Source organism: Gossypium hirsutum, chromosome D13 (genome assembly GCF_007990345.1).
Source record: "Gossypium hirsutum isolate 1008001.06 chromosome D13, Gossypium_hirsutum_v2.1, whole genome shotgun sequence".
Lineage (NCBI taxonomy): Eukaryota > Viridiplantae > Streptophyta > Magnoliopsida > Malvales > Malvaceae > Gossypium > Gossypium hirsutum.
The window spans coordinates 58,402,335-58,426,024 of NC_053449.1; the positions used below are offsets into that span (position 1 = coordinate 58,402,335).

Below are 23,690 nucleotides of genomic sequence, written 5' to 3' on the forward strand. Positions count from 1 at the left end.
ATGACCAAATTGAAAGTACAATCATTTAAAATATGGTTTAAGGAACATCAAATTTGGAGGTAGCTTTGCCTTGTTTTGTAATGAGGAAAGAAAGATTATTATTAATAATAGCTAAACATACTAAAAACTCTTTAACAGCTGGATCCAAGAACAAAATAAAACCCACTAAAACACTCTGCTGGGGTGTCACAGCAGCGTTCTACATTCATACATATATGTTAACATTCCTTTTTTTGGATTCCGTACGCCCTAGTTAACCACGGGCGCCGCCGCCTTGCTGCGACTGCATCTCCAAGTCATGATCTCTGTCACCAGCTTTAGTGACTTCCACTGCCCCTTCTTCTACTACTACTTGCTCTCCTCCTCCTCCTCCTTTTTCATTGCCTTTCATCTGTTTCATCTCTTTATCTTTTCCCCACAGGACAGCATACAGTCCACCAACTATCAGCAGTGACCCTACAACACTGTCCCATCATTGCAATTTAATCAATACCCAATAAATAATTAATTAATAATAAGGAGTTTTAACTTTTGGTGATAGGGGTTAGCATAATGTGTGTACGAACGTACGTTCCCACATATAGTTTCTCACGAAGCAGGGCCCAACTTAGAATAGCCACAATGACAAGCAGCAAAGGGCTGAACACTGAGACATAGAGAGGACCTCTTTTCTGGATGCACCATGACATTACGCAGAATGCTACTGCATTACATATAATTCCCTGAAAGATACATCATACATAAACCATTACGAAACTGATAATATAATATATATAGATATCGATATCGATATCGATATCGATATCGATATCGATATAGATATATGTTATGCTTACCGCATAAAGAGCTGCAATAAGCCTCATGCTGGAGCTCAATGACCAAGCAGATGGCTTGGGGTCTGAAAATATGCCGATTATTGTACACTCAATGCTCGCCATGAAGCACATTAGAGTAGTGCTTGTGTAAGGAGCTGGGAAGCTCTTGCTTGTTTGTCCCTGGATTATGAACCATAGTGCCCAAGCAACAGCACTGGCCATTACAAGGAAAGGACCCAGGAAGAAGTTTGAACCACTAGGGCTGGGACTTGAATTTGCCATTTTATTGGCATAGTTCCAGTGAATGCTGGATTCACCTATGCCGATGATGTGTCCATGGTAAAATGACAGCAACATAGCTCCACCAACACATACCAAAGTACCTATTACCTTAGCCTGCCCTGATGCTTTCTTTATCCCCACAGCTTCTTGTCTATATATTGAACATCAAATTCGACAATTTATCAGATGAAACCCAAATTTTTTTTTGTAGAATTTAAGTACCAAAATATGACATTGGGACCTGCAAATGGCTGCGAGGAGAAATGTGGCTGCTGGCAGTACATTGTTCAATGCACATGCAATCGTTGCAGTAGTATTTTGCAGCCCTACAAAATAAAAAACCTGGTTTGCTGTTGCCCTGCATTCATCAATGGTCATTTTGATGTTAGCCATAGGCTTTTGCTGAGAAGGAAGAAAAGGAACCGTGATCAAATTGAACATGCAAAAGGCCACCTAGGTAGCTTGGATGATGAGGATCAATTCAACACTAACAGTAGGCTTACCCTGTCAGTGAACATAAGAAAATCTGGAAAAGAATTGGCATGGTGAGCTTAGGCCTTGTTTTCCTGCATAAAAAAAGAGTGAAAATTTAAGGTTTTCACAACAAACACACATACACACAAAAACTAAAACTGCAAATCAACATGCATGGTTGTTGCTGCCAGTACGTTACATTAAAGAAAAAGGCAATAGACAAAATGACTTGGCAGCCATGCATGAAGTTAAATCTACTTTTTTTAAGCAGTTGAAAAATCAAATAATCTAACTCCTTTTAAGCTATCGATTAACAGAGCTCTCTGTCTTACTTAGGCAACACGGCTTCATACGTAGAGCCTTTTTGTTTTTTTTTTCTTTTTTACCCAGAACAGATACTTTATTATATTGTATATATGTTGTTCCCTTTGATACTAACATAATCCTTTAATTTATTCTTTTTTTTTTCCTGTTGTTTCTTAGAAACCAACCAAACGAACAATACTACTGTCCTTCTTGATGTTCCAAGAAAGCTATTAACACAGAAAATTGAAATCGAACCCTTCTTCATCCATTGATAAAAAAATCCGTATGAAAAAAGAAGGAAAAAAGATGGACCCCTAGCATGCAATATGCAATGTGCAAGAAAGAACAGATTAAGTCAGAATTGAGAAACAAAGGGATGGAAATGGCTCCAAAAGGAAAAAAGAAAAAAGGGTTCTTGATGAATAAATCAGAAAGCATTACCGCTCTAAGAAAAAGGCAAAAGGAGCAATGGCGAGGGTGGCAAAGATTTGACGGTAAGCAACAAGAATAAGAGGTTTCATTCCAGATTCCAGGGCCAGCTTTGATGTAATGTTCATGCCTGCATAGCCTACTTGCAGCAGAACATTGGCCAAGAATGGCATGAAATCAGCCAACATTGTTTCTTTAATTCTTTAGAGCCGATATTACCACCACTACGTATATAGTCAGGCCCCTTAAAGAAACAAAGCTAGCCTTGGAAAAGAAAGCAAAGCAAAGGAAAAGAAAAGACACTTATGAAATGAAGCAATGGTGAACCCCTGTATATATAAGGGGGAAAGAGTTAGAAGAAAGATCCATCTCCCCTTTGCATGAAAGAGGGTGAAATCGTTGAGGATTTCTTGCAACACCTGGTCTCTGCATGGGACAAATGCTTGTCAGTGTCACCACTTGAAAAAAGAGAGAAAAAAAAAAGAAAAAATAAATAAAGTTGCTTTCAGTTTTGTAATTTTGTCTTGGGCTTGGCAAAATACGTTTTGAAAACAAAACTTGAAGCAACGAAATTTGCCTAAAGCCCCATCAGCAAACAACCCACAGCTAGGGGACCCTACTATCCCCTTTACTAGGGGTCCCTACACCTGTTGTTTGTTACAACTCATCAATCTGCATGGCTTCCATTCAAGCACACCCACACCCCCTTTCAAAAGTCAATTCCTTGAACAAGGATCTGTCTGCAGTAATGCTCCATTAAATTCTCAAACAGGTTGAAGTAGGTAAACCAGTGGCCATTCATTAATTCAAAGATAATAATATCTAATACCCCAAATGTATAATTTAGAAAAAAAGGGGTTGGTTTAAGTTAGGGATATCCATCCATAATGCAATAATCTCCCTAAATTAATGTTATCAGATCTTTAGCTCAAAGTTCAGACTCCTTCCCCATACAAAGCCAATAAAAATTTATTGTGTCTCTCCTTTTCATGGATCATATGAGCTGATTCCTCTGGATTCTTTTCACTTTTTCCATGCTTGTAAATAAATAATAAAATAAAGATGGGATAATCATGCTTTTTTCCATATTTTTTAACAAGTTGGTGTTATATCATGGGAATTTACATCAGCATGTATCAGTATATCACTATATAATATTTATATTCATAATCTGTATATATAAATGGAAAAAGGGTTGATTATGGGATCCTTGTCTGAAACCACTATGATCTTAGTTGTCAACTTTTTGTCCATGTTTCTCAGCTCAATCTTTGCCACGTTAATGTACTTTACGTATATGTGCATAACATTTCTATGGTTAGGGATTGGAGATGTTAATATTTGTTTATTCATATGGATCAACTTGATATTTTCATATTTCTACATATATATGGTAAGCTTAAAAAGAAAGCCTTACATAACAAAATCCCAAAAGATTTAACTTAAGATAATGTAGGTTAATTATATTTATTAAATGTTTGAATAAAGTGTTTTAAACTTATAATTAACATTAATTAATGAAAATGATGGAACATATGAAGAATGAATGTCAGCATTAATTATGGAAATGCAATGATTAATTCGTCTCTTATGAGATTGCAATAAAGCTTAGCTATGGGAGGATTCTGTTTTGGGCAAACATTTCAGAGTATCCCAAGCATGAAGAAATGTACGACACGAAATATGGTGGTTATATAAGTTCATTAATATTTACAAGAAAAAGATACGTGCAAAAGATCATATATGTGTCACATGATGCATGTATGTATATGTTGCATAATAAATGAATAATCATCATGTATTGGGATGAAATCCAATCATTGTTGATTAAAATATTTCAATAATTGAATCATGGTTGAGTCCTAAAAGTTAGCTTAACTCATCACTACAACAAGTTTGCAGCATTTAAAATAATATCACTCAAATTTGATGTTTGCGCCACTATTTGTTTTTAGTAACGGAACACCACATCTATCACTTTAGCTCTATAGTTAATGGTACATTTTACTAACTATTAGGTTATGTTCATCCTTAATTAGTTTTTAGTGACAACTACTTTTTTTATCACCAAGTTATGTACAAGTTCATTGCTGATTATTGGTTAAATCGTTATCTATAATGAAATAACATTCAACATACAGATGACGAAAGAAACACAGTCACATTTTTAATAACATAATATATCATCACATTTATGAACTACAAATGAAAAAGTGACAGCATGGATAACGTCACCATATAATTGTAATTATGGCATAGCTAATGATGTCAAAATTGAATCGAATCAACTGGTTGAATAAAAAATTAATGGTCTAATCAATTGAATTGATGATATATAATCGAATAAAAATTAAACTATTGTGAACCGATAAAAAAAGAAACCGAGACAAAAAAGCTAATAGTTCAATTGATTGATTTGATTTAGTAGTTTTTTTTTATATTTTAAATTATTGTTGAACCAATGATTCAATTGGTTAAAGTTAGAATCGACGGCTTGGGCGATTTTATCAATGGCCTGGTTTTTACAACATTGTCCATAACTTATCTTTATTACCTAATTACAAATAATTCTATCATTGGTTTTCCAAATTGTCACTAATAATAAAATTCAAGATACTAGTGACGGAAGTGTAATTTTCGACACCTAATATGGTAGACACTACCCGGAAAAAATAGCTTTTTCTTTATAGTATAGAATTTTTTTATTTAGTGACATTACCACTTGTGTTTTATATTTGTCTAAACATAGATTGTTCATGAATTATAGGTAAATTTAATGGTATTTTTCAACAATAAATAACATTTTATAGTTATAAAAAAAAGATTATGATGCCATTTATAACGTCGCATCAAATCATACATTTTGGCAACAATGTTTTATTGTTTAAAAAACTTTTAGGGACATATGTGTATGTCATTGATTTGCTTTATAAAATATATTTACAATATATGACGAGTGATAAAAAAAAATCTTTCATAAAACAAAACATTTGAAAGTTTGTTCTAATAAATTTTTTAATTAACGACAAAAACAAAATTTCACATAAAAATTAGAACGTCACAAAAAATCCAACAATTTTAATCTCAACACCGAACATTTAGTGACAAAATTTTATGTCATTTCTTGAAATGTCACAGAAAATATAGCTATAATAACAAAGAGTGACGAGTCATTAAACTTGTCATTAATAATAAATTCAAAATATTACTTCCGACAGTGGCATTACCATATCGTGAATGATATCATTCAACACCTAATATAATGCACTAATGTTAGATAATCATTTCTATATTGATTATGACATGTAATCTTTCTTAAATTCTTTTCAAAATATTATAAAACCTTGCAAAAATAGTTAAATTCAATCCAAAATGTTGTCTTAAAATTTTTTGATAATATATATACAGTGTACAATAATAAATTAAGTTTTAAATATAAAAAAATGGTTTGTATATAGTTAGTACAATAGCTTGTTTGAAGCTCTTAAACCAAATATTGTGTCGATGGTGAGTTTATAGCACCAATCGAAGTTGCAATAAATAATAAAAAAATAATCGTTGATGCATCTCTCGTGAGATGACAAAAATGATATAAATTAGACAAGTAGATAATCGTTGCAATATTCATTAAACTATAAATTAAATTATAATCTATTATGTAATATAGATAAAAGAAAACCAAAAATTACTCTTGTCCCTACCATCTAAATTTTTTTGTTTAAATAAAAAAGAGTAAATGTTTTCTCTATGGTACACAATTTTTAGTTACGTTACTTACTCACACCAATTTTGTATTATATTCGTCACAAATAAACATGCATTGTTCATGGAGTTCATACAATTTTTTTCTGGTATAACCACATATGTCCTCATTTATTTTATGGAATGAGCCTAGTCTTGTTCAGGCTGGGGGTGATATTCAAGTAAAGCTTTCCCAACAATGTTGACTGCAATATGTCCAAATATTGAGGGAAGAAGTTAACTTTCGCTACTTCCATCCACTTCTTAGTTTCGTACAAATTAGATAGACAATTGATGAATAAACAATGTTGCACATTGATATAAAAAGATTATAATGTTACTAATAATGTCAAATAAAATCAAACATTTAGGTGACAAAATTTTGTTGTCACTAGTAATAAACTTTCAGTGACATAGGTTCATGCCACTAATTTCTTTATAGAAATGACAAACCAAATGTGTTACTTAAAAATATATATTTATGGTAATGACTTGAGATATACAAATTTATTCATAAAACAAAATATTTCAAAAACTTTAAATAGTAAGTTTTTTAATTAAAACAAAATATCACATAAAAATTAGAACATTGTACAAAAATTCACACCATTTTTTCAATGGAAAATCTTGGCACCAAACATTCAGTGACATAATTCTATGTTGTTTCTTAAAACTGTCACGTAAAATATAACTATAATAACAAAAGGTGACGAATATTATATCTAACACATTAAATTATATTTTTTGTGACAGAAGTTAATATGTCACTTAAAAGTTTCTTAACTAATTGAGACACTACTTGTAATGCATGAGTCATAAATCCAAATAATGAATAATCCTTCAAAAGTCAAGAGATAAGACAATGGAATTATAGTGAAGTAGGCCTTCGATTAGTTAAATAATAGGATTTAATTAAATTTTAGTTCGCTGTTTATGTTAACCTTATTTGAGTGCAAATTGAATTAGATCTGAATAAAATTTTTATCAAATTAACTCAATTCAATTTAAATTATTGTTCATTTAATAAAAAATTGTATTTAATTATAAATATAATTAATAATATAAATAAAATATTTAATATCGGAAACAGATTTAAGAGTTAACTTGAGTCGAGTTTAGAAAGAAAAAAAGAAGAAGCTTCTTATTGGTACTCAAGGACAAATTTAGTTGTGTGTAGAGCCTACAATGGAGATGATTAAGGAATGAAAATGCAAATGCAAATGCTTTCTAATGTGGAAATTAGTTGGCATCCCATTGAAAAGAAATTATTACACCACAATTCTAAGATTAGAACACCACCTCATTTTGAAGTCGTCAATCAACAAAAACTTATGCTCATTTATTAAAAAAGTCCTTGGATGGGGGAATATTCTAAACTAGATATTGCATAATTGGACAATAAAAACAAAAGCATCATTGTTGACAAATTAAGAAATGTGTTGAACAATTGAATCCAAGATGAAGATAATGATAAAGCAAAGCCACCCTTATATCCAAGTCTAAGTTTGCAAGCTAATTAGATGAATAGTACACAATACTAGGGTGAGTAATTGGTAAAGTTAGCGGGTTTAATGTTAATGAAATTTGGTTTGTTGGCTGGATGGATTGTTATAAATAATCGATTTAACCGATCAATTTCTAATTATAATCAAATCTATCGATTAACATCGGTTAAGTCAATTAATCAACTTCTTTTCTTATAATATTTTTGGTTAAAATATATTATAAGTCCTTGTATTGTTTATAAATTTGGAATTTAGTTGTTTTTCTTTTATTTCAAGGAATTTAGTTATTCTACTTCTTGAATTTAAAAATGCAAGCTCAAATTGTTAATATTTTTGAAATTCATTTGTTAAATTAAGGTTCGTTATAACATTATTATTTTTTGTTACATGACAATCTAGAGAATTTTTTTTTAAATTTCAAAATGTCATACCAGTGAATTTAATAGTACAAGCATTTTGACAGCATTAATAATTGGATCTGAATTTTAAAAATTTAAAACTAGAGAGATTAAAACAACTTGAAAAATATTTTAACTTTTTTGGGGTTTAGTATAAAATTTGGATTAGGTTGGCTTGTTGGAGTGGGTTTAATTTAAAATGTAAATTACAAAATCAAATGCATCAATTACATTGATTAATGTAATTTTAACCGACTTTACATAAAACTAACAAATTAACGCATGTTAAATCAATTTCGCGTAGGGGTGTTAAAACTTTGTTTAAAATTGAATTAATCGGTTGAATTGATCTAATTCGATTAATCGGTTGATTAATCGATCTAGTTCGGTTAGAAGTCAGTTAAAGATTTTTTGGAATTTCAGTTAACAGGTAATTAGGTTCAAAATTGGGTAATTAACCGAATTAATCAAACTTAATAAATAATATTATATATTATATGTATTAGGCTATTATTAGTTCGGTTAATTCGGTCAAATGAACATTATAAATTTATTTATTTTATATGTTTTATACTTGTTTAGCAAAAATTATATATAAATTTCAATTAATTCGGTTAACCGACCAAATTAACCGAAATATTTCGATTTGATTAATTTTTTTTTAAAATTCTGCGATTAATACTAGTTTAACTTGGTTAACCGTTGTGTATGTATTGAGGTTCAAGTAATATGCTAGCCAGTAAAAAGGTACTTTTGCAAATTGACATTGTGCTACCATGTGATTCATTGTTTAAAACACAAATACCACTGTTTGCCTAAAGTGGGTATCGTTTCAATCACAAACTCATTCTGAAAAACCTAGTCTATGTTACATAGCATACCTAAGCTAGTCATTGATTTAATTTATTTTCCTTTTAATTTTATGATATCTGTTATACATAATCACTTCATTTAGGTACTTAGTTAAGCCAACACTTTGATGTAAGAGGGACTCCTCCAAGTAAAGGCTCCTGCATGCTAATTAACCACATGGATCGCCACATTTTATCACATTTTGCAATAAAGTCTTCCTTAATTCTATTATCAACTCTCCAAGGTACGATCAAGTAACATCTTGGTAGAATATTTTATGACCTTACAATTAACTCTACATGGTGAAACACCTTTTTAGAGGGACTTGCAGTAAGCTCATCTTCTATATAAACTCTTTTCAGCACTAAGAAGATTCCAGGATATTATCCCATTACCTATACCTTGCCAAAATCAAATCCCAACTCTTCAAATGCTCCTAAAAAACCACGAGTAGCTCTTGGTACACCATGTGAACTGCCTTAACCTTTAACACCACATTTGGTATCAATAATTAGCACCTTTTGTGAGAACTAGACTAAAAAAATATCATGTCTCACCTAATAATTACAACCCTAACATGCAAAACCAAGACCTTTCAACTGATTCCTACTATCACTACAACCTAGCTATTTCTTTTTTCTCCTTCAACACCAATAACCAACAAAAACAAATAGGAAAAGGGTTACAACAACATTTATTATTTTAGTCACTACCAGTATATTGAAAAAATTAGACAGTTATTTTAATTATAGAGAAAGTTTAAAAATTTTCTTTGAAATTGAGTTGTGTTATTTATAGCAATAAATTTAACCGAAAAATATATATATATATATATATATTAGCAACCATCTTTGACTTTTTCAAAGATATGGATGGTGTCAGAAATTTGGCACTGAAAATCTAAGCATTTAAGGCATAGATTTTTGAGTTGAAATTTGGCTTGGGATAATTGCAATTTTGGTCCCTAATTGTATAGGGACTTTGCAAGTTGATCCTTGAGATTCAACTATAAATAGGCCTAGCTATTTCTCATTTTCTCCATTCCACATTTGTCATTCTCTACTTAAGGCAATTGTTCTCTATCCTTATTTGTAAATTTTCACTTGTATTTTGGAGTGAAATATATTTGGTAGTGCCCGAGAACGTAGGCAAAATTTGTTGAACCTCGTTAAAATTCTAGTGTTCTTTATTGTTTATTTTGCATATTTTGCGAGTGTGATTGTAGTGATTTATTGTACTATTAAATTACGATAGAGGGATATTATGACTAGGAAAGACCTGATACTTAAGCGATCCTCGTGATCCACCTCTCTTTCCAGGGAATTGAACTTAGTGTGATTTTTTAGTAAGATAATTTTACTCTTTTACAAGCTTCCGCGAAACAATATGCTTTGTACAAAACAGTCTAAAGTCGATCTCGACTTTCTATCAAGCGACCTTCTCCTCTATTCTTAAACCACAAATTACCTCGAGTATGGGTTTGAATAACAGAAACCAAATCACAGAATGAAATCTTTAATCTAACTTTTAGTAGGAAAGATAATTCTCTTTATAACTTGAATTATGTGTTTTTTTCCAGAAAATAAAATTTATTCTGTAAAATAAATGTCCACTATTTTCTGACAGAATAACGACATATGAGAAGTGTTGTAATAATTTCTATTTATAGAGAATCAATACAAGATTTTTATTCGAATAAGACTTAATTAAATAATAATATTTAATAGAAAATACAATTTTTACTCCAATTAGGAGCATAGGGTACAACGACATGCCCTAATAAATACTAAGGTTTGCCACCCCTTATACTAGTCGAGACTATTTTGGGCCTCTCATGTATTGGGTCAATTATATGTGTTATCTGGATTTTTATTCGACATTTATAATTTATTCAACCCAATATTTATTTTCCATTTTCCAAAATATTATTTAAATTCATTTCTCAATTAAATTATTTTCTCAACCCAATTCTAATTCTATTAAAGTTATAACAACTTTATCGTACTAGAATCTATAAGGAAATATATTTAATTTCCTTATTCAAAAAATCTATAATGACGAATTAATTTTTTTCTTCAAATTTCAATTATTTAATTACAATAAATTAGAAAATAATTCAAATAACTTAAACTAATTTTCAAGTCATCTTTTATACTTAGCGAGAAAACGTATTCACTGCGGATGGTGATACATACAATTTATTTATCTTACTTCATCGTTTTCATTCATTTTATATTATTGCTTCTACATACAATTTGTTTTTGGTTATCTCAAGCTAGCGGAGGGACCGATTGGACATATATAATTAGGGCTCAAATAATTTGTAATTGAGTTTCGACTTTACGTTTATTAATTACAACATTATTTAGTCACGAAGTCATTCCACTAAAGTATCGTAACTAAGCTCTCCCTTATTATATACCATTATGAAAGTTATTCAATAAGTGCTTGTCCAATGACCTTTTCATAAGTGTGCTACCCTCATAGGAAATCTTTAATCTCTTTGGGATAAATCTATTCTCCTAATATGATCCTATTTCATCTCATGATAACCATTACATCTTCTTTCATGAATAGTTAATTCCTTTCGAATAGTAATTAAATCATTTATCACAAAGACAAATGACTTATGATCATGTTTACTTTTCATCTAAAATGTAATGTCAATGAGAGGATATCATTTACCCTTTATTGGGCTATGAATTCCACTATTGTGGGATGATGCTACATACTGCAGAAGTTGTATACCCAATGTACCAGCTTTCAGTTCTTGATCTATCTGAACTCAAACTTTTATTTACATCAAAATATATGAGTGAATAAATCCACTTTGGGTTAAGGTATGACACACTATGAACGTTACAAGTGAATAAATCCATAAACGAATTTAAGATCTATTCTACTTGGGTCTTATCCGATTTACTGCTAGTCCAGCCAGTAATATTTATATTTCTATATTCTATGAGCCAATATTTGCTTTCATTTTGCTTTGCGTGTAAAAATCGTTGAGGACAATATACGCAGATAGTAACAAAACTAATGAATATTTTATTAAACTAATTTGTTTGAAAAACACAAGTACATAAATACAAAATTACCACACTAAAAGCACTAGACCTCAACACAATATCCTTAACAAAACCACATTTACCCCTGAAACTGATGAACGACTATGGAATTCTTTTATTTTTTTGATAAAGATGAGAATCACTTTTTCATAGGCCGTTTACTAGTGTCACGAGCTTCAAAATCTACCTTTCTTTTCACTTTACTAAGTTCCTCGAATTTATGTGCTCCATCAACCAAAACCATGAATTCTTTCAACTCAAGAATTCCAACTAACAACTTAATATCTTTATTTAGACTGTCCTCAAATCGGGTACACATAACATCCTCTGATGGTATACACTCCCGAACATATTTTCTGAGTCGCACAAATTCTCTCTCGTACTCGGCTACAGTCATACGACCCTATTTCAATTCTAGAAACTCTTTGTGTTTCTTATCGAGAAATCGCTAGCTAACATATTTCTTTCTAAACTCTTGTCTAAAAGAATTCCCAATTCACCTAGTCTTTAGGTACTACTGCAATCAATGTGTTCCACCACTAATCCGCTGAGTCTTTCAACAGAGAAACAACACATTTTAAGCATTCAACTAGTGTACAAGATAATTTATCAAAAACTATCACTTTGTTTTCCAACCAGAACTTGGCTCTTTTTGAATCGTCTTTGGCTGTACCACAGAACTTTTCAGCCCCATATTTTCGAATTTTATCAACTGGAGACTTGCTTGCTCGAACTTCTTCCAAACCTTGAGGAATAATAGGGACAGGTTGGGGTACGAGAGGGGGTGAAGGTTGTTGAGCCATTGGGTTCGTTCTCATAAACTCTATAAACCATTCAGACATCATTTGAAAGACGGCTTATTTAACATCACCTTCTCAGCCCTCAACAACGGACCCACTACCACCACTAGTTGCTCCGTATACGGAGCCTTGCGCGTTACTTTTTACTTCATTAGAATCGGCTCGGTTAGATGACATCTTATCTATATGAAAACATAGTTCAATTTGAGTCAAGAGTTATCACACTATCACAGTTTATATAATGACATATATTTCTAGACTCCATACATGCTACGTTTCATTTGAGAATCAACTAAATTGTAGCTCTGATACCACTAAATGTAACACCTCTAACCCGTTTATATCACTGAATTAGGGTTACAGAGCATTATCGTACAATCAAAAATATTTAAACACCATAACATTCAATAATTTAAATATATCATAAACCATTCAACCACATACATTTTGTCCCTAAATCGAGCCCCCGAAGCCTTAAAAATAGCTTTAAAATAGTTCGAGACTAAATTGAAGCAAAACAAAAAGTTTAAGAGAAAGTAGTAAAACTTAGAAACAGGGGTCACACGACTGTATGGCCAGGCCGTGTGACATAACCCCAAGCCGTGTAACTTTCGAACAAGAGACAAATGGCCATGTCGCAACCCGTGTCCTCACCCGTGTAACTCTCTGAGTTGTCCCATACGCTCACGTGTCAAGCCGTGTGCTAGGCTATGTAACTCACTAACTTGAACCCTAAGAAATTCTCAGATGACATACGGTCGTGTTGCCAGGCCGTGTGTCTCACACGGCCATGTGACAACCCATGTCTTAGGCCGTATAAACCCAAATTTTACCTACAATCAAGCATTTTCAAAACCATTTCACGCATAACTATTTAAACCATTTGTGCACACATTCAAAGGGTTAAAACACCATTCAAACTTGCAATAAACATACCATTTCAAGCATCCTAAATTACCTAACTAATATGCTATTCAAATGCACTACAAATATACCAAAACATAACATGCTAACATAAGTCAACATTACCTTATTTCAAGCATTATAACTTAGCTCAATTACTTACATACCACAAATTTCCCATTATCAAACCATTTTAAACATACCATAAAGAGCCTTATAAACATGCATAATAATGTAACCAAAATGACATAATTTGATAAGGCATCAAATTGTACCAAACCAACATAAGTTTCAAAACTTATACATGCCAAAACATCATTAACACATTCACCAAAATACTATTACAAAACACCCTATACATGTCATTATAAACCTTGGCCAAAATATTCAAAAACTACCAAATCGATTGCTGGATAGTGTGATAGGTCTCCGATGAGCTTCCAACCAAATCGAGCTTCCGACGATCTATAAAACAAAGGAAAATAATTACGTAAGCAACGAGTGCTTAGTAAGCTCGTATAAACCTTAAACATAACTTATCATTTCTATAATAAAATTCCTAGAATAAGTATAAACCAAAACCAATGCCATAGCTTAGTATAAGCCTATACAACATCATCAAACTCACATGTTAGTATACTTGTTCATGATATATATGGAATCAACCATAAGATATGTGGTTTACCATGTATGACATAACATTTTACACCATCAATGTTACCATGATTCATTGCATTTGCATACTTACCATTTCCATTTCCTTTTCCTTTTCTTACCCATTAAACCATCTAGAATTACATCAGATACTCGGGAAAGCTCACATGAAGTGTGCCTTTACATATAACTGTAACATTTTCTTTACATCAATGCTTACATGAGCTGTGGAGAATCCGCAACAAATGCAGGACCTCAGCCATCGGTAGAAAATTCAAGACTAGTACTCAAAACATGAAATCCCTAATGACATGTCAATTGTATCCTAAGAATTCCTAAAGTTCATCCGGGACTCGATATCCATCAATTCACAATAGCATTAATACATTGGTATATATATTCATTAATAATAAAAACTAGTAAACATTCAATTTAAATATCTTTAAAACGATGACAGTTCATACGAACTTACCTCGATAATTAGGGGCATAGAAGTAAGATTGTACTAATCTGAAATTTTAGCTTTACCTCGATCTAAGTCCGAACGTGATTTATCTTGATCTAAATAGATAATTTCAATAATTAAATACTTCTAGTTTTCAATTTAATCCATATTTCATATTTATGCAAAATTATCAATTTGCCTCTAATATTTTAACTTTTCACAATTTAGTCCTTAAGCTCATAACTTAAAATCTAACCATTTTAACCTAAATCCATGTTAACCATAGATATAAGGGACTATGAAACAACCCATATATACCATCATTTCACAATAAAACTCTAAAATTTATACCTTTAACAAATTAATCCCCATTTCCAAAATTCATCAAAATCACTTAACAAAACTTGTTCCATTTTCAACAAGGATTCATAATCTATCAAATAAAATCAAAACTCATTCAAAAAAATTCATGTTAAGTCCTTAACCTTTAACAATTTTACAAATTAACCCCTGAGCTAGCTAAATTAAGTTAAAACAAACTCAAAAACATAAAAATCATTAAAAATAGGGCTCAAAATCATACCATGCAAGGAATAACTCAAAACTAAGCTCTCTTCCCCCTTCAATGGTGTAATTGGGCAAGCAAGAAGAAGAATGGAAAGCTGATATCCTTTTTCTTTGTTTATTTTAGTTTTATTTACTATTTTACCCTTAATAATAATCAAAATTTTCAATAAATCCTATCCATATTTATCCACTAACACTTAAATTGGTATATTTACCATCTTAATCCATTTAATTTAAAATTTCATAGCCATTTGACCCTTTTAACTAATAGAACTCAACTTTTTTCACCTTTTATGATTTAGTACTTTTCACTTAATTAACTATGCGAACATCAAAATTTCTTAATGAAATTTTAATATGACTTTAATATAATCCCATAAACATTAAAATAATAAAAAATAATAATAATGATCTCAAGTCTAAGGATTATACATACAATTATCACTATGAGAAATGTTGTGACTATTACATAATAATCCTAGAAAGATTCACATGGCAAGTTAGTCCAATACATTGTTCTCTAACATGTACTTGTGCATTGAACTTTGACATCCATATGTCAATGACAGCACATTGTCATCAATCTATTACATAGTAACTAGAGGTGCTCATGGGCCGGGCCGGGCCGAGCCCAAAAAAAAATTCTGCCCGGGTCCTAGGCCCGGGCCCGGCTTGGCCCAAAATATGGGCCTAGAATTTTGCCCAGGCCCGGCCCGGGAAAAAATTCATAAGCCCGGGCCTGGCCCGGCCCGGCCCGTTTTTTAAATAAATACCAAAAATTTATTTTAAAAATTAAAACAAAAATTTAAAAAAGTATTTTAAAATTAAAAAAATTTAAAAAGTATTTTAAAAATTTTAAAAATTTAAAAAATTTAAAAAAAGTATTTTAAAAGTATTTTAAAATTAAAAAAATAAAAAATAATAAAAAATTTATTATATTCAGGCCGGGCCGGACCGGGCCCGGGCAAAAAAAGTGGTGCCCGAGGCCCGGCCCGTTTTTTAATCGGGCCTCGTTTTTTGCCCAAGCCCATATTTCGGGCCTATATTTTTACCCAAACCCTCCTATATTTCGGGCGGGTCGTCGGGCCGGGCCGGGCCGCCCGGCCCATGAGCACCTCTAATAGTAACCTTAATGAATTATTGTTGTCCAAACTCACAATAATACTTGACTAAGGACATTTAAGAATAATCATATTATTCTTAGGATTTTATCATTAAACAATTTATTTAATACACGAAATAGAAACTTAAATAATAATGACAATGCCTTTTATTAATAAAATAGGTGAACAAGTATAGGATTAAAATCATCTTATAATTGGTATTTGGACATACTCCAACAGTCGGGTCATAATTAAGGTTCATTATAACGCCATTTTCTTTGTTACATGATAATTCAATGAGTATTTTTTAATTTCAAAATGTCATACCAAAGAATTTAGTAGAAGCATTGTAATGATATCAACAATAAGATTTGAATTTTGGAATCTAAAAAGTAGAGTGACTAAATTCTTAAAGATAAAATTAAATGAACTAAATTTTAAATGTACAAATAATATAAGGACTTAGAGTATATTTAACTTTTATTTTTGGATTTAATATAAAAATTGGATTAGATTAGCTAGTTGAAGTAGGTTTAATTTAAATTATAAATTATAAATTTAAAACAAACAAATAATATATATTAAATCTTTTAAATTGATGAATTTGATTGTGAAACCTAATAATTTATATTCAATTAATTTAATTATTTTAATCAAAACGTAAATATAATTAACAAAATAATCCACTTAATCGAAACTAACAAAATCGAATGTCTCATTTAAATCGATTAATTTAATTTTCACCCGTACATAAAACAAACAATTTAATGCATGCTAAAATCAATTTCCTACATGTGTTATTACATCTATCGAGGTCCAAGTAGTGTGTTAGCCAGTAAAAAAGTACTTTGCAAATTGACATTGTGCTACTATGTGATTCATTGTTTACAACACAAATACAACTGTTTGCCTAAAGTAGGCATCAATTCAATCACAAACTCTTAACTGAGACCTTTATTATTTATGTCTCATTAAGTCTACGTTACATAGCATACCTAAGCTAGTCATTGATTTAACTTTTTTCCATTTTAGTTTTATGATATTTGTTATACATAATAACTCTTTTTAACCTAAGCTACTCATTGATTTAACTTTTTTTTCCATTTTAGTTTTATGATATTTGTTAGGCATAATAACTCTTTTTAAATATTTAATAAATTGAACTTTAGTTTAGTTGGTATCGACATTATTGCCAGTGCAAAAGGACTTGGGTTCCAGTGTGATGAAATGCATTATTCTCTTATTTAAGAGTTGCAAAGGGGGCATGAGTAGTTATAGGCATTGTATCGAAAAACAAATACTAAGAATTGTGATGCTACACTCATATAAAAAGATTTTTTTTTAAATGTATTTAGCTAAGTCAATCACTTTAATCAAAAACATATTTATTCAAGTAAATGTTCATGTATGCTTACCACGTGAACCACTGCAGATCATACTAAAATCTATTTGAAGATTTCTTTTACCACATTCAAATCCACTTGCAATAAAGTCCCCCTTAATTCTGTTATCAACTCTCAAAAAATGATCAAGTCACATCCTATTATATCTTAGTGGAGCTCTCTATTGACCCTACAACCAACTTCACATGGTGGAACAACATTTTAGAGGGACTTGCAGTAAGCTCATCTTCTATATAAACTCCCTCTTTTACTAAGAAGAATCTAAGATATTATTGTTAGGATCTATTGCCTTAAGTGTAGTATATTTATCATTTTATACTTGTAATTTTTCAAACAAATTGGTTTAAATAAAACTCCATTATGCAAAGTAAAATGTAAGCAAATATTAGTTCATTGATTATCTAATATTTAACTAATATTAAGTTGCATTACTTGGTTGGATCATTATGCAATGAGTTAACTTATATTAGTAGATAGTCTATGTAACGCCCCAAAAATTTGAATATTTAAGTGTTGGATTTTTTCATAATTAAATCTTTGTACTTGTGGTTCTATGCTCTGCTTATGTGATCGAGGTCAGGAGTTCGAGTCGTATCTTTAGAATTTTGCTATTTTATTCTCAGCAACCACAATCTTGAAATTGCATAATTAAGTTTAATTTAATGTAAACATATGTCGAGAATGAGTTTGCTGGTTCACTAGTTAAGTTTCTGTATTCTGTTTGGTCCTGTGTTTGAATCCCAGGGTATACGATAGGGAACATTTTTGCTAAGTTCTAGACATCTGATTGGAAGTTATTAGGATTTAAAATTAGTCATCTTCGCCTATTTCATTTCTTTATTTTTATCGTTCTTCTTCTTTCCTTTTCTTTTCTCTTTTTCGATTCTTTTATTTTTCTTCATTTTGATTGCTATCGTAAGTAAACACGGGACTAGTCAAAGTTATACGCTCTTAATTGCATCGATCGAAATGTTACTAAGTAAGTTTCACTATCAATTCATTAAATTCTACGGTTTCCTTTTTGTTTTTCGTAGAATGTTATGAATTGGGCATTTCGAGCGTATAGTGTAATTTTTGATAATTAGTCATTTGGTTTCCTCTTAGGCGGGGATATCAAGGGCAGCGAATCTCAACTCGAGAATTCAAGTAATCATTTTTAACCTTCTGGTAAGTTTGATTTTGTTGAATGTTTCGTTTCAAAACTTTCGGCATAAAGTATTCTGCGAATAAATGTGCATTATTGTCGATAAGTTGGTTGATTAAGTTATTGGATGGTCATTTTAGGCTTCGGAGATCCTCTACGTTGTTGCTGCTTTGAAATCTTTTTAGGTGCATACCAAAAACTCGGGTTTTTATGAATTTTAGATGCCAAAAAACATGACTATCGATGCCACACGACCGTGTGCCAGGCCGTGTGGTTGGTCGTGTAACTCACTGTCTTCTAAAAACGAACCACACAGACAAGGGACACTAGCGTGTGTCCAGGCCGTGTGAGGTCAGGTTAGTGCAGGGTTCACATAGGTTAAGAACACAGTCGTATGTCTAAGTCGTATAACTCACTAAGTACAAGATAGGGATCACACGAGTTAGGGACATGGGAGTATGTCCAGGTCTCGTGACGCACTGTTACTTTTGGAGTCCACACGGGCCAGAGACATGGGCGTATGTCCAGGCCGTGTGACTCACTATTTGTAATTTAGGGTCACACGAACTGATGGCACAGGCGTGCGTCAGGCCGTGTGGGGCTATTCGAGTATATGGGTTAGATCTAGAATTTATTTCTAAGGCCGTAAGTGTTGCGTAGTGCGAACGTCGATTTTCGTAGTGCATTGATAACTTGTATTAGATTGAATATGTTGCTATCTGATAAATCTGAAACTGAACTGTAAGCATGTAAATGGATACTGAATATTATGACTGTTGATGACATTAACCTGTACCATCTGAATATGAATTGAATCTGAATAACTGTGTGTACATTTTGATAACTGTGATTACATTTGTATTGGGCGGGAAATGTGAAAAGTAAGAAGTGGTCTATTCTAATTCAGTGGCTAAAGCCACGATTATATGTGAATTTGGCATTTTATTGCATTTCGATCTGGCAGCTAGTCTGCACCTCATTGAACGTGTTAGATTGACACCTCTGGTGTGTAGGGTTGAATGAGTATTAAATGCCTTTAATGGTGTGTTTGGATGATCGGAGATGGTGTGTAGCGGTGGGGGTAGGAATAACTGCATCTGTTTTTGATCTGTACTATATATAAACTGGAATCGTTCTGAAACATAACTGATACATTAAATCTGCACTAGTTATTCTCTGATTCTGATTGACATATGAGATTCAATAGTTTACTATTGCAGTTGTGTTTTTAGTTGAACCTATTACGATTATATGCTGAGTTTTTAAATTATTTTTTTCTGACTGAATTTCAGGTAACCCACAGTTTTGATCGGGTCGGTGTGGCAGAAGCTCGACCAACTCATTTTTGCCCTTTATTATTATTAGTAATTTCATCATACTCTAGTTATATGACCTTAAGGTTGTTGGATTATTAGCTGACCCTTATAACTGTTAGAAATTGTCGAACGATTTCCTTTATTTGTGTTTATAAAATGAGTTTCTCCAGTAATGTCAATGTAACTCCTTGGATTTGGTCTGGATGCCCAGGCCGGGTTTGGAGTGTTACAATCTAAACAAGTCATAATCTAAGCGAATGAGCAAATCGATTGAGAAACTATTATGTTGTCTATCAAAACCAATTAAGGAGATTTTTTGTCTTAGGCATCAGAGTGGATGATTTCAAGAAGATAGAGAAATAAAAGTCATTGTCTAGATTGACAATACATCGAACAGGACGCAAGTGGATGAGTCACATGAGGATGATCGAGCGACAGTGTGGAGTAGGTCCACGTTGATACATATTATTTCATTCCGACCCTCAAGATGAGCATGAAGAGTTTCCCGACGATAATTCTCCTCACCATGCAGACCTACCTCGTTCTCCGCCTCTGAGTCACCCTACTGCTGCTCGAACTGTTACACTTAAGGATCTCTCCGAGCAATTTGACCGATTTGAGTAGCGATACTTTGAGCGGTTCAATAACGTCGACGCAAATTTGCATTAGATTCGTTAACACCTCCATATCTCTCCACCCGATTATGCATCTCACGATCTCGACCCCTCTCATGACGACGATCACTAATTTATTTAATTTTATTTGCTTTATTTATATCATATGTGCTTGTACTTTTTTTTTGGTTTTAGTTGTTGTTTTTTTATTTTAGTTGTAAGACTTCTTTATTTTATTTTGAACTATACTATTGTTTTTATTATTTTGATGGTTGTTATTACTCGAGTTTGTAATCTCTTTCTCTTCTTATTTATTTGTGTTTCTCTTATTAGTTCCTCAAAAACATACACTACATTTAGACTTGCCCACATTTTCAATTTCTCTATTTTGGCATTTCATCCAAATTCTGGGCGATTTTAGTTTTCTCCCTCTCTTTTGATATTGTGTTTATTCTATGCCTATATATGTTTGTATATTGAGGACAATGTACATCTTAACTGTGCGGAGGTTTTTTGTATATTTGTGATAAAATCCCTGTACTATTTGTTGTGTTTAAGTAATTTTCTCATGCTCTCCATTAGAGTGAATTTTTTTATTTGGAATTTTTATTGATGTTGTTTTGGATCATTTTTGGATATTTATGTATTGATTGATTTATAATTTAAGACACGAGAGAGTCAAGCATTATAATTTCTTTTATTTTCAGAAATAAATATTTTAGGTTGTCTCCCTGAACTGAATTATTATCTTGAAAATTTGAAATTGCAAGTTTAACATCAAAATCATTACTTTTTTTGTGCTTTTGAGCCTATAGAATATATATTATATTTCGTGCTCATTTTATTTTTAGTTATATTGATTTATTATTCTAGAACTTACTTCGATTATACATGTCAAGACCACATTATTGATTTGATATACTGAGATGATAGAGGCATTTAGGATTTAACCCCATTTAACCTGTAAAAAGCTTACCTCTTGAATGAACCCCTAGTAAACCCCTTTGATCCAAACACATTTTGGTTAACTAACCCGTTGTTAATCCGTAACCATATGTTTGTTGTAAAATTATCCTTGTTATTGACTCCTTTTTTGTCGAGATTTGATTTGGTTAGTTGCCTAACTATGTTTCAATTTTTTAAAAATTGCTGAAGTTTATTTTTGTTCTAAAAAAATGAAAAAAAAACCAAAATTTTTTATTGAGCTTGAATAGTAAGTTTCATTTTGTGTTGAAAAGCTCATCTTTATTATTTATTTCTTGATGATGTTTATTATTTTAATTCAGCATTTTATTTTTTTCTAGTTTGACAATATATCAACTCAATTCTCGATTGTAACCAACTTTTCTAGCCTTTTCCATACCCTTAATCTAAGCCCCATTACAACCTTTCAAAGACCTCTTGATTGATGTGTCTTTTCATTTTATAGTGGTGGAGATTTGATTTTCAAGCAAGCATATGGTAATGACATTTCTCGTTTGACTATTGAGTGCATTTTTCATGAACCGTAAACACTTTCAGTGCTTGAGTGATTCCTAGTGAGGATGTCAATTCTTGTTGATTTTGAACTTAAGGCAATTATTTAGATAAGGGGAGACACCTACGTTTTTGGTGCTTTAAAAATTCGGCTTGGACTGCTTGAATTTTTAGTGTCTTTTTGGTTGAATTTTCGATGCATGATTGTTTGCGAATTATCTTGAAACATTATTGATGAAAATGACAAATTGAGAAAGTTAACTTGATGTGGGTTTAGGATTTTGCTTGTGGACAAGCAAACGCTTAAGTGTGGGGATATTTGATAAATGCTAAAAGTAACATGTTTTACTCTCATTCTTATTGCATTTTTGGGTGATTATTTGATTTAAAATGGTGAATTTTATGCTCCTAATCCTTTAAATTCATGTTTCTATGCTTAGGAGAGCATTTGGGAGCAAAAGGAGCGAAAAACGAGCATAAATCGAAAAATCAGAGCAAGTTTCATGAGCTACACAGGCTGCCACATAATCATGTGTCAGACTGTGTAGATTTCATGAATCGTATTCCAAACACGTGGAAAAATATAATTTTTAAGTTTTTCGGCCATTCTAAAACCTATGTATACCAAATACAAGAATAGTAGAGTAAACAGTCATAGAATACTCACGAAAACAACTCAAGAAACACCATTGAAGCCAATTCTGAAGTAGATTTCCATCAAGATTGAATATCTCATTTTTATTTCTTTAAAGTTTATTATGAGTTTTTTTTATTTCTTGTGGTTATACTATCTTTGAGATGTTTTTATTTGCGATTATGAACTAATTTTCTAAATACCTAAGGGAGATGAACCCTATGATGAATTCTGTCTTTTGATTTCTATTTTATGCAATAAATACTTGGATCTTGTTCTCAATTTTGTATGCTTAGTTCTTGGTTTAATATTTCTGGACTATTGATCCATATTTGATGTGCTTGAATAGAGGAGGAAAAGTCCCTATTTAAGAGTTGATCTACCATAATTGAGTGGAGTTGCATGCAATCCTAGAAATAGAACAACATAAATCTATCGGATTAGAGTCAAATCTAATAAGGGGATCCATAGATTGAGTTAATGCAACAATATGGGTTTTAATTGGAAAGAAATTTCAATTAATCAACCTAGAGTCAATTGCTCTTAGTCTTGAAAGAGGGTTAATTTACATAAATAATATAAAATAATAATTTCTGAAATGGGTTGTCAGTGAGATTGATTACGAAAATGACATGTTTTTTGGGTGGAGCCTTTCTCATAGGCGTCACCACCTTTATAATAATTTTTTTTTTGTTTTTATAAAAAAATAATTTTTTTAAAAAAATATATATTTATACGAGTCAAAATACGGGTTAAAATTA

At 31.6% G+C, this 23,690-nt stretch overlaps 1 protein-coding gene across 1 annotated transcript; it reads right to left on the bottom strand.

The window, feature by feature from the left end:
* Nucleotides 1–70: 70 nt before the first annotated feature.
* LOC107888346 (WAT1-related protein At1g09380) lies at nt 71–2,615 on the bottom strand. The gene is made up of 6 exons (XM_016812423.2): nt 2,319–2,615; nt 1,601–1,663; nt 1,339–1,455; nt 837–1,248; nt 571–722; nt 71–464 (listed from the first exon to the last, which is right to left on the bottom strand). The coding sequence occupies exons 1-6, from the start codon at nt 2,492–2,494 to the stop codon at nt 254–256; spliced, it is 1,131 nt and encodes a 376-aa protein (XP_016667912.1). The 5' UTR covers nt 2,495–2,615; the 3' UTR covers nt 71–253.
* Between the last annotated feature and the right edge of the window lie 21,075 nt (nt 2,616–23,690).

Coding starts and splice junctions, on each gene's coding strand:
- LOC107888346 (XM_016812423.2), bottom strand. CDS start 2,494: ATGTTGGCTGATTTCATGCCATTCTTGGCCAATGTTCTGCTGCAAGTA. Junction 1,664..2,318: donor TTTGCCTTTTTCTTAGAGCG/GTAATGCTTTCT, acceptor TTTTTTATGCAG/GAAAACAAGGCCTAAGCTCA. Junction 723..836: donor TTATTGCAGCTCTTTATGCG/GTAAGCATAACA, acceptor TGTATCTTTCAG/GGAATTATATGTAATGCAGT.